Source organism: Haliotis cracherodii, unplaced genomic scaffold, assembly GCF_022045235.1.
Source record: "Haliotis cracherodii isolate W230 unplaced genomic scaffold, xgHalCrac1.p SCAF_24, whole genome shotgun sequence".
Taxonomy (NCBI): Eukaryota; Metazoa; Mollusca; class Gastropoda; order Lepetellida; family Haliotidae; genus Haliotis; species Haliotis cracherodii.
The window spans coordinates 5,941,366-5,954,066 of record NW_027266280.1 but is presented as its reverse complement, the minus strand read 5'-3'; the positions used below and the strand labels follow the sequence as shown (position 1 = coordinate 5,954,066).

Here is a 12,701-nt window from a genome sequence, read left to right as displayed (position 1 = left end):
GGCCACCCGTGCCCCCTAATGAAATTGTAAGTGTTGCAACAAATAGTAATTCATAAATACATACATCTGTTTACAAGTTTATAGCAGATTTCCAAACTTCATCCAAGTGTAAACTTTGGGTTAAACCCTCAGTTTTCTGATATTTGTTTACAAGCTTTACTTCAGAGTCGACAAATGTGTTTTCATGCGAAATAATTGCCTTATTATTTACCCACGATGTTACATTATGATTGATGACATTGTATGATAACCTACCATAGCAAAATTCAGTCTCCAAGGTATAGCAATCCTCAGGACATCCCGCGAGGCATTCAGACCAGGATGGAGAGGCAATTGTTGGTCCAGAGATAATGTAGCGTCCAGGAATTCGGGGGACAAGCTCCTGTCGTCAGGATAGTCCACCAGAGATCCTCCAGACATCTTGACAACAAGTTACAATACAGTATTTGTAATCAGATTGACCCCTAGCCGTTTTCCGTATATGATAAGATATATATAACTTCCATCCTGTTGTCATGGATACCAAAATGTATTTCACACCATCAACATAAACAAATTTTCAATTATGAATGGTATCAATCCTTCGCCTTCGCTTGGAGTTGCTAAGGCAATGCATCACCCAGTTTGCGAATCTTACAAGACGTCTGTAATTATTGTATCCGTGTATTGTATAACTCATTAAGTTATAATCACCCCACCAATGTATACTTATCCTGTTGAATTGGCTTCCTGTCGTATTGGCTTCTTCATCATGTGTTCTCTGTTCATCATGTTGCTACAGTATAATCCTTCTGTTTTCATCACTTGACCTACTCATGTTAATCTCCCTCCACCTACTATATATATTCTGTACCATGTTCATTATTCAGCCGGGGACACGGGTGGCCCAGTCGTCTAAGGCGCCGCGATTTGCTGTGCAGAGTTGCGTCCCTTGGGCACGCCAGAAACCTATGATTGTGAGTTCGAATCACGGTTCGCCCCGATTATGTTTCTAGGTTTGTCCGCACCATACTCGTGCTCGTGGGTTTCACCGAAGTGGTAAACGTCTGAGACCTGCATCACTTCGGACTTTCCTCCCACATTAAGCTGACACACCGCAATATAACTGGAATACTGTTAAAAGCGGCGTTAACCCCAACTCACTCACTCACTCATTATTCAGTCATGCTTGACAACGGTATAAGAATCATCGGTATACTGAAACGTCGTCTTTGCAATAATTAAACAAGTCGTTATCCATAAATTGTGTCAACTTCAAAGTAATGCCCATCAAACAATTAATATGGGACATGTGGATGTTGTTTTGCAACAAATGGAATTTTGATAGCTTTTGGCCTTCTTTAAGACAGGCCTTGGATTTCCTAGTTGGTAAGGTCTCAGCTTCTCTGAAATTAACAGTGCCATTTTGGCCCTATTAAAATTATGAAGACAGCAGAATTGACAAATCAATAGCGTGGACAGAACCCCGCTGTCACAAGATTTATGAGAGAAATTTTCACTTTGAGGCCTTCCTTACGTCTGAATAATGTAACAGGGGACGTGACTTTCTCAGAGGTGTTAATGAATATGAGTCCTTCTATTAATGAAGCTAGTTACTTTGTTACTACTTTTTTTCAGGACTAAATCCAGTCAATCCATTTAACTGACACTAGAAATATTGACATTTCTGATACACAGGTCAAGATTTGGGGATTTTAAAAATATCTTTTATGCCGGATATCAACAGGAAGAACGTTTCAGAGGTATCCAGACAAAGTGAGTGAGTGATTTGTGTTTAACGTCCTTTGTAACATTATTCCAGTTATATCGCGGCGTGTCAGGCTAATGTAGGAAGAATGCGCTAAGTGATGCAGGCCTAAGGCGTTTACCACTTTGGTGAAACCCACTAGCACGGGCATGGTGCTGACAAACCTAGAAACATTATCGGGTCGAACAGGGATTCGAACCCATAATCATAGGTTTCTGGCGTGCTGAAAGGACGCAAGTCTGCACAGCGAATTGCGGCGCCTTCGACGATCGGACCAAACATGCCCCTATAATGCCATGTACATACACTGACAAGTAAAAAGATCATTGATGTTCACACTGATACCTTTTGTTCTGCTTGAACCTTCCGACTTTGTCTGATTTTTGTTCGACGAAGGAAAGGACTGGAGAAGTTGCGTTTGAGTTGGTCCATGGTCCCCGGTTCGTATTAAGACAAGGTTGTCTGTGATTCAATGTGAACGCGTGTCCACTAAGAGGAAGAGATGCAAATCTGATTTAATATTTTGACGAGTGACCAATCAATGGGTATCTTACGTTACCAGGAAGCGGGGAAAGCGCGACATCTGGTTGCTAATCAACACTAATTGCACTTCCTGGTTGATGGACAACGTGTTAACGTCACTGACGTATCAAATGTGTGGATTTCAAAGTAGAATAGGCACACACATCCTGTATATTCAACTGCGCTAAATTGAATTTAGAACCGAGATTTCAAATGTTGAATTTAGTTTACATTAAAAAAGCTCTCCATCTTTATCAAAGTCTTGAGCAACACTTAAAAAGGATAATTCGAATGCGCCTAAAAATGTTTTTTTATGTAAAAGAAAATTAAATACAGTTCATACCAAGCTAAGGATACCAGCCAGTTAAATGATGCTTTAAACAGAATGTGCATAATTGGAGATAAGAGTTTTTGTTTTAATGTCAACAGTATGATCTGTCAACAGACGAGGTGGACTGGGGTTTAACGTCACGTTCAACATTAGTGCACTTATATATTGTACTAGTCCGGACTAATGCCGATTTAATAGTCCTAGCCTACTGAGATACCGTGCCGCAGTTTAACATAAATACATCACTCAAATACAGTAAACTGACTCCGAGCCGACCAGTCCTTGTTTTAGCCCCTAATGCCGAGCGTCAGACAGGGTAACACCAAGTACCATCTTTCAACGTCTTTTGGTATGACGCGGCCGTTTCGACCCCACGACTTTCCGCTCTCCGGGCGGATGCTCTATCAACAAGATCACGGAGGCAGGCGCGTTGTTGACAAGTTTGTATAACATAGTTGTGGACAAGCTTCCGTTGGATATTAAATTAGTTTTGTATGGTATGACTAAAACTCGAATGCTGGTCAATTGTTTTCTATCCAACACAAATAGACCATACCTTGTAATTATATACGTCTCACAATATATATTCTATTCTGCTTCGCTACCTCTGCCTATTCGTAATACTTTTATGGTGTGATATAAATATTAAGGAGATGGTGTTCTAAGTTGAACATCTTGTAACCAAGATAACCGTTTTACTATTGTGAATAGTATGTTTAAAATAAAAAAAAATACTTTCACCAATGTTACTGTGGTGAATCTGTATCGCCATCTTGTCGGACACCCACTCCGTCTACATCCCGTTTAGCGTCGTGTTGGTAACAGAGAATGTTTGTTTGTTTGTTGTTTAACGCCGTACTCAGCAATATTACAGCTATATTACGGCGGTCCGTAAATATACAGAGAATGTTCATGATACCAGATAAATAATGGTTATATCTTCAAGCTGTTACGAAGGAACTGTGAATAATGCTGAATTCTATAAAAAAACAAAAAACTTGATTAAGCAATTTTCCCGACGACTTATCTAGGTAAGATGTTGATACGAGTTCCCTTTTTGCAGCCAACCATGTCAACATACATGTCTCGTGTTATAGGTTGGTTACGCATAGTCTGTCTGTGTAATATTACACCTGTCTTCTCTGGCAGTTTACCAAACACCTTTGTTGAGAGTAACCAGCATGACAGGGCGTCGTGATCTGGTGCTGTGCGACGTGAAGGGGGTTGTTGTGTTTGCGTCATATAGATCCCGCCATGATGGGGTGGTACGCTTTTGTAATCAACATGGCAACAAAACTCATTGTCGCTCTCGTCACGATGACGCCACTCACATGTGAGTAAACTATGTTTTTACCACCCGTCTTCTATTTTTGCTATCTTCTATTTTGATATCAACACTAACAGGTGAACGCCATCAGTTTGTTCATTCTATACACCTTCCCACCTCCAGTCTCACTCTCGTATGAATGACGATCAAATCATGGCTAATTTGTATAAGGTGCTTAATCCGACCAATGGGATCGAATGGTCAGACTCGGTGACTTGCTTGATGCATGTCATCGTATCCCAACTTCGTAGATCGATGCTCATGATGGTCAATCACTGGATTGTCTGTTCCAGATTATTTACAGACCTCCGTCATATACGTGGAATATTGCTGAGAGCGGCTAAACAGCAAACAAACATGACTTGTCATCTACATCTTGAAATGGATTCGTTGTGTAATAACATCATTAATATCCAACTATAATGTCACCAAAACCTGCCAAACATGTCACCAAAACCTGCCAAACATGTCACCAATACCTGCCAAACATGTCACCAATACCTGCGAAACACGTCATCAATACCTGCCAAACATGTCACAATACCTGCCAAACATGTCACCAATACCTGCCAAACATGTCACAATACCTGCCAAACATGTCACCAAAACCTGCCAAACATGTCACCAAAACCTGCCAAACATGTCACCAATACCTGCCAAACAGAATAAATACCAGACAAACATGTCACAAATACACAATAATAGGAAACGGTACTCGACTTTTGGCAATGCAGCCAAACTAATGGAGGTGGTTTGCGCTTAAATCCGACAGATATAAAGAAACGTTAACCACAACCCGACCCTAGCCATGCATGCAATGCCCATGTAACAGAACGATATTGAGATGTATTCATTTCCATCAGCTGCAACTCCCGACCCCTGCACCGACCACAAGTACATCTACGACAAGGGAGGTCGCAGTCCCAAATGTCCCTATCAGCCAGTGGAGTGTGACCGCTACATCACCGAGAACTGGTACAAGGTGGTCAACTATTATGGAGCTCTGAAGATGCCAACATCGCACGTGGACATCAACAGCTGCGGCGCCAACTACCCCGGCTGGCTGAATGGTATGTTGTGTGATTTATGAAACATGATTCTTCAGCACTGAAGTCTACAAAGCCTTATTGATTTTTGGTTTGATTTGTTGTTAAACGCCGCACTCAGCAATATTCCAGCTATATGACGGCACTCTGTAAATAATCGTGCCTGGACCAGACAATCAAGTGATTGACATCATGAGCATCGATCCACGCAATTGGGATACGATGACTTGCATCAACCAAGTCAGCGAGCCTGACCACCCGAACCCGATAGTCGCCTCTTATGACAAGCATAGTCGCCTTTTACGACAAGCGTGGGTTGCTGAAGACCTGTTCTACCCCGGATCTTCACGGGTCGCCTCTTTGATGAAGGTTTGAGGCAATGCATTGTCATAACCGAGACCAATTGCATCTCTTCTCTCAGATGCTTCACTTCGTCCAGATAACTGTCCAATTATCATTATCTCAAAAATGGATTATATGTTTGCTTATTGTAAATTATCATCACCATTGAAAAATGAAAAAAATAATTTTACAAAGCTGCTTATGCATGTCAGAGTTGCATGTAAATCCATTATAAATTAACTACCGCGATAATATATCGTGCTATCCTATTGTGTAGGCACAAGTAGCTTATACTTTTCGTGGGATTCACGCATGTAGATGAGATCAGGTTATGTGACGTTCCTGGTTGTATGTTATCCGTCTCGCCTCTGGGAAGTTCTTATCAACCACTGGCTTGTCTGTCCCGGACCCGGTATTGATACACTGATGCGATACTGCTTGTACATTGCTGCCTCGACGTAAAACAAGAAACGATAAGGTAAAATTAGGTTGTGTTATTCATAACACAATAAGCCTCCACCATGTATCAAGTCATCTGTTACAGGGACACACCCATCCGTCCGTGACGGCGTTGTGCATAGATCCGTGTGCGTCAGCGGCTACGACGACTCTTGCATGAAGCGTGTGATAATCCAGGTGAAGAACTGTGGACACTTCTATGTGTACTACCTTGTGAAGATGGACGGTTGCTCGGAGAGATACTGCTTTGGTAAGTTGGAATACTCAAAGTGTTAGGATCCCATGCAGTTTTTTAAACATCGATGCATCCTCTCCTAAATACCTAAAAGAGCTATTCGTGGAGGTTGGCACGACCTTTGTTGGTCGACAGCCTTTTTATGGAAATTAAGAACTCTACTAACATCTCCAGGAAAGTGGGGGCGGTGGTGTAGCCTTGTGGTTAAAGCATCCGCTCGTCACGCCGAAGACCCGGGCTCGATTCCCCATATGGGTACAATGTGTGAAGCCCATTTCTGGTGTCCCCCGCCGGGATATTGCTGGAATATTGCTAAAAGCTCACCAGGAAAGTGTGATAAGTTCGATAACACAATCACGTATCAATCACGATGTACATCTTAACCCAGAATAAAACCTAGAAATGTCGAAGTGAAATTTGCGACAATGTTAGGTGAGATATATAAACCTTATTAAAGAGAACTTTCCTATTATCTGTATGAAAAGGTATTACGTTCCTGGAACATATCATGTATGGTCTTTTTAAAGTTTATCAAGGACACGCAAATTCGCAAGTATATGTCTACATGTCTACCATAAAATACTTTGAAAGCTTTTCCTGATGCAATGAATGTCATAACCTTAATCAACAACTTTTAGGCATTAAGCGTATGAAATCAATGTAATCTTCAGCATGTAGTTCAAGTAGTTAAATTAGTGGAAGAGAACTGGCTATTTGGCCATTATTGAAGGATATCAGCTTAAGTTTAACTGTTTGACCAAATTCCCTTGTTTTGACTTTACTATTTTCAGCGGATATTTCAATTCATATATTTAAAAAAACAGATTACCTAGGAGAGCACAACTGATGCCTTTGAAAGCTTTTCCTGATGAACTGAATGTTGTAACCTTGATCAGACAACTTAGTAGCCAGAGTTATACGACGCTGTTTGAAATCTTCGTAGAAAGAGCATACTCGATTTGACCTTGAAATGTAGACACCAAGGGCTGGAGCTGCTGGAGTATTGCTCGACATATTGGGAAAGTTGACTATTGGAAAGTTGAAGTCATCCCTCTTATCATGTAGTCTTGTGGATGTACATGTGTTGTCTGAACATGCTTGCCTTGGGGATAAAGACAATACATTCATCATAAACAGGTTGATTAAGATTATGCAGTAATTATGAGGGAGGCGTTCTGTCAGAACCATTTCCAACAAAAACACTCTGCTCACAGGTATAGATGGCATCTGTCCCCGGACTGAAGCAGAAAGAGAGCAAGGGGAGACAACCTGTCTACATAACGAGCAAGGGGAGACAACCTGGCTAGATAAAGAGCTAGGAGGGACACCCATGCCAGATACAAAGAAGAGGAAGGCAAATGTGGACGTGGATGACGATGGACCTATTCCTTCAAGCGCAAACTTTGAAAAAGGTATATTAAACACACAGAGATATGTATGAACACATACACACTTAGTACATATAAATGCAAATACAAATACATCCCGAACAACGAACACACTAACAAGCGAACCACCACAACCCGCCCTCCCCTCGCAGTAACATATTTCGTATGTTCTTTTCAGTTATAACTTTGACGGCAAGCTACTGGGAATGTTGCTTAAGTAAACACTTAAATCAATAGGACCGCCTCCGTGGTCTAGTGGTAGAGCGTCCGGAGAGCGGAAGGTCCGGGGTTCGATCCCCGGCCGCGTCATACCAAAAGACGTTAAAAAATGGTACTTGTTGTTACCCTGCCTGGCGCTCGGCATAAGGGGCTAAACAGGAATGGTCGGCTCAGAGTCAGTATACTGTGTCTAAGTGGGGTATTCATGTTTAACTGTGGCATGGTATCTCAGTGTGCTAGTACAAGCAGCCACACACACGTGCAAGCACGTCGCTGTATAAGTGCAGTAATCTTGGACGCGACGTTAAACCCAACTTCACCTCACCTCACCTTAGATCAATAGTGCATTTGGATAAAGTACTGGTGTGTCATGCCAAATACCTAGGTTAGATTACGCAATTGGTACAATGTGTGAAGCATGCCCCATCACCATGACATGGCTGGAATATTGCTGAAAGTGGCGTAAAACCATACTCACTCCGTGGTCAGGGTTAGAATTGGTCTTCAGCAACCAATGCTTGCCGTATGAGGCGACTGACTGGATCGGGTGGTCAGGTTCGCTTACCTGGTTGATGCATGTCATCGTATCCCGTTGCCCGAATCAATACTCATGTTATCAATCACTCGATTATTTACAGAACGCCGTCATAGAGCAGAAATATTGCTGAGTGCTGAGTACAATCTTTCATATTGTAATTTGCTTAATTTTCACAGGTGATACATGGACTGTTGCGGTTTTGATGTCGTGCCTAAGAGTACTGATCTCATCGTTGTAAACATTCTAACATTGTTTGTTTGTTGTTTAACGCTGCAGTCAGCAATATTCCAGCTACATGATGGCGGTCTGTAATTAATCGAGTCTGGATCAGACAATCAAGTGATTGACATCTAACATTGTCTTTTACATGCATCAATATGTAACTGGTGACTGCATAGTTTTCTCTTTGATAACTAAATATCTATAAAGACACTGTTGTCTTCCTGTAAATAACTTAAGTCTTTCGAGACACAAATGTCTCGCGGCGAGATGATAGCCGATGTATTGTTTTTATACTAAAATATATAACTGCGTCAGATGGAAACAACAATCTGAAAGTGATATACTATTTTAAATCCTTTTCACTTTTTAAACAACAATCCAAAAACAAACTCACTAAATGCAAGATACGTTATTCTTTAGAAGGGGTGTCAGCGTGGCCAATACGGAAACTTGTCAAAGCGGAAGCCAAGACTGCTAGAAAATATAAATATTTGTCATCAACATTTGTAACACGAGTTTATTCAGTAAAATAAAAAAGAACATGTCTCCTACTCTAAACGGTGCATATATGTAGAAACATTAATTCTAAAATGTTTTGTGTGTTACGGTCCTTAATATTGTGATAAGGTGGTTGTAGCAGTGGATAACATGCACTTTTTTGTTTTGATATTACAAAAGTTCTTTTTTTGTATTTTGGGTTTATTTCAAACCATAATGTTTGTAATTTACACCTGTTGAACGAACACTTCGGGTTGAGTAAGAAAGACCAGTAGGCTCATGTATGTATGAGCTAGGGGATAGTTTTTCCTTGAGCCAGAGCACGGTTTCAGAATTTCCTGTGTTTGTTTCTTTGTTGTTTAACGCCGCAGACAGCAATGTTGCAACCATATAGCGGCGGTATGTAAATAATTGAGTCTCGACCAGACAATCATGAGCATCGATCCACGCAATGGGGATATGATGACATGCATCAACCAAGCCAGCGAGCCTGACCACCCGATCCCGTTTGTCGCCTCTTACGACATGCATAGTCACCTTTTACGGCAAGCATCGGATCTTCACGGGTGATGTTCTGTATGTATTGGTGGATTGTGTGACGTTGCCTAATAAATTCTCTTGAACATTGATTCCTTTGCTTAATTTCTTCCATAAAACGAGCTTATTCCCCGGAGACCACGCGCAGTGTCAGTTGTACATTGCGGCACGCTTTGTTTGGTTGTTGTTTAACGCCACACTCAGCAATATTCCAGCTATATGACGGCGATCTGTAAACATTCGAGTCTGGCCCAGACAACTAAGTGGTTGACATCTTGAGCAATGATGATACGATGACGTGCATCAACCAAACCAGCGAGCCCGACCACCCAATCCCGTCACCGGGGATCTTCACGGGGGACAAGTATGGGCTGATGAAGACAAATTCTAACCCGGATCTCCATGGGGGGACATACATGGATTGATGAAGAACAATTCTAACCCGTATCTCCACCGGGGATAAACATGGATTGATGAAGACCAATTCTAACCCGGATCACCAGGGGGGACACATATTGATTGATGAAGACCAATTCTAACCCGGATCTCCACGGGGGACAAGCATGGGATGATGAAGACCAATTCTATCCCGGATCTCCACGGGGGACAAACATGGATTGATGAAGACCAATTCTAACCCGGATCTCCACGGGGGACAAACATGGATTGATGAAGACCAATTCTAACCCGGATCTCCACGGTGGACAAGCGTGGGGTGATGAAGGCCAATTCTAACCCGGATCTCCACGGGGGACAAGCATAGGTTGATGAAGACCATTTCTAACCCAGATCTTCACGGGGATGTGACAGTTCATGACAAAACTGAGAGCAACTGTCATATAAAGTTTACCGAGAAAACAATATATTTTCAACCGCAAAAGAAACGCAAGTTGTATAAAATGCGGATAACGTTATGACCATAAAAGATATGTCGATAACATAAAGTAACGTTACTGGCCGCACATCGCCGTCTCAGAGGAATCCCGTTCCATGCCAACACGAAAATGGCTTCCAGTTCCTGAAGTGGATGTGGCTGCCTTACAGCCTGAAGACCAATCTCCCTATCTCGTGTAAGACATGCTCAAATGGCGCCATTTTCGGTAATAAAGGGCATCCCAGGAATGTTTTTCACTCTGAGGAAGTCCACAGAGACCCGTGCTGTATGGGGACGAGCGTTGAGATGCTGAAAGACCTTGAGTTGAGGTGAACCCATAAAGAGAAGTCTGATGTGATTACGAAGAACATATTCCCTGTACACAACAGCAGTTTCACGCTGACGGAACACGAGGCCCTGTGATGATAACTGAAGCTGTCGGTCACGCAGATGTGTAACCCCGGATGTAACGGTCATGCGCTGGAGTAAACCCTTAGCCTTCCAGAACGAGGCCGGTCTTGCACACTGCCTGTCTGTTGATGCCTTGCGACCAATCTGGTGAGGGTAGACACATGACAACCAGAGTGCCTCTCCACTGCTGTTGACATTAATCTGGCCTGTAGTATCCCCATGGCAACGCCTCTCTGGAGTTCAGTTAAAAGAACCATGTTTCCTGTCCTTTTGCAAAGTCGAGTGTAAGATGCTTAGTGTTTTTTATATAGTGGACAAGGGGAAAATGCACGCATATTTCAATGTGATTTGCGCAAAAACGTGCAAAAAGCGTCAAACGAGACGATGCGACAGCATTCCTTCGACGTGCTCAAAATGATGTAAATAGTGAACAGGGTTTCTTCAACGCGTCTCTTTGCGTTTGTATACTTTTTCTTTTCACAAAATAATATTTTGTGCATTTCACGACCAAAAAATTGACTTGAGTTTCTTTTGCGGTTGAGAAAATGTAGACAGTCGGACAAGCTCACTGACACAGACATTTGGGGATAAGACAAGAAGTAAGCATTCCCATGGGCACTAGTGGTGCTCTCCTAGCTGATCTGTTTTTTTTTATATTAGAATACCTATGAATCGAAATATCTGCTCAGAATGGCAAAGTCAAAACAAGGGAATTCGGTCCAATAACTTAAACTTCAGATATATCGATGAGCTGATGTCCTTCAATAACGGTTAAATGGCTAGTTCTCATCCTTTGATTTACCTACTTGAACTACATGCTGAAGATTTCAAAGATTTCATACGATTCATGCTTATAAGTTGTTGATCAAGATTACAACATTCAAGGCCTAAGCAAAGCTTTCAGACAGGTTTATGGTAAACATGTGGAGGACATATCCAAACTTGACGCTTCAGTGACTTATACCATTTGTTCACGTATTTTGATCAGGTAAACAATTGACCTGCCTGTGTATGTGTTTGTGATGGGAGGCGCCGGAGGGGCAAATGTCTACCCATACATTTCGTTGAGGCTACCTAGAAAATCAAAAGCTTTACGTTTCAGTATAATTATTTGCCTCAATGTTATGTGTATTAAATAATTACTATGTAAAGAATTTGCATTTCCAGAAACATTTTATGGTGTTGTAATTTGTGAAATTTGATATTGTTAAATTTCAGTGCAGATTTACCCAATGTAATTGCTTTATCTACTAACGGAAGTCAGGTGAAAGAAAGAAACTGCAAAGACAGAGTTTGAATTTTATGTATTAAACTGTTAATCAATTACAGTCACAATTTCACAATACTAACCAGACACAGATGAAAATACAATAACGAAAACGACATTCCAACATGTACATACAAGGGGAGATAAATCATGTCAGGATACAAGCACATTGAACATGATAATACATATATCATATGAATTAGTTGCAAAACGACACAAATCTAACGTCACTTTATAATGTGACGCTTACACGATATACGGCTTTCCATTGGACGATAATCGGTCACCTGACGCGAAGCTGACGTCCATAAGTGTATCTACAACACATTTTGACGTTCATTCGTATTTAACGAGACTGTATTCTCCAAATAACGTGTTTACTGGCGGACTGCCTCCACGTTCCTGAGGAAGCCCTTGGGAATTCCCTCGCATGAATGCATGAATAAATACAATAGCGTTCTTTCTAATTTAGACTCTATAATTTTGAACATAGCATTTTACCATACATGGCGATATTTCAGAGAGTTTAATTGTATGCCCACGCGCCACGATCCATCCTAGGGAACAAAACGAAGAATATCACATCAAAACTATGGACTCGATTCCTGTCCAGACTGACAAGTAACAGCAAACAGCATACTTAAAATTTACCTCAGTACTAGTATCTATTTGACACATCTTTAAACATGTAGTCTCCTTTCACTGATCGGCCTGTTGATCAATGAAGACTAATATTTT

The 12,701-nt window shown here is 41.5% G+C and overlaps 1 protein-coding gene across 1 annotated transcript; it reads left to right on the top strand.

Annotated features, from left to right (window-relative positions):
* The first annotated feature begins 3,854 nt into the window (after nucleotides 1-3,854).
* LOC139472236 (oncoprotein-induced transcript 3 protein-like) lies at nucleotides 3,855-8,392 on the top strand. The gene is made up of 5 exons (XM_071254616.1): nucleotides 3,855-3,933; nucleotides 4,791-4,997; nucleotides 5,860-6,024; nucleotides 7,224-7,421; nucleotides 8,331-8,392. The coding sequence occupies exons 1-5, from the start codon at nucleotides 3,855-3,857 to the stop codon at nucleotides 8,390-8,392; spliced, it is 711 nt and encodes a 236-aa protein (XP_071110717.1).
* The last annotated feature ends 4,309 nt before the right edge of the window (nucleotides 8,393-12,701 follow it).

Excerpts from the sequence above, each read along its gene's own strand:
- LOC139472236 (XM_071254616.1), top strand. The coding sequence starts at position 3,855 with ATGATGGGGTGGTACGCTTTTGTAATCAACATGGCAACAAAACTCATT. Across the intron at positions 3,934-4,790 it reads CACGATGACGCCACTCACAT|CTGCAACTCCCGACCCCTGC; the intron begins GTGAGTAAACTA and ends CATTTCCATCAG. Across the intron at positions 4,998-5,859 it reads CTACCCCGGCTGGCTGAATG|GGACACACCCATCCGTCCGT; the intron begins GTATGTTGTGTG and ends CATCTGTTACAG.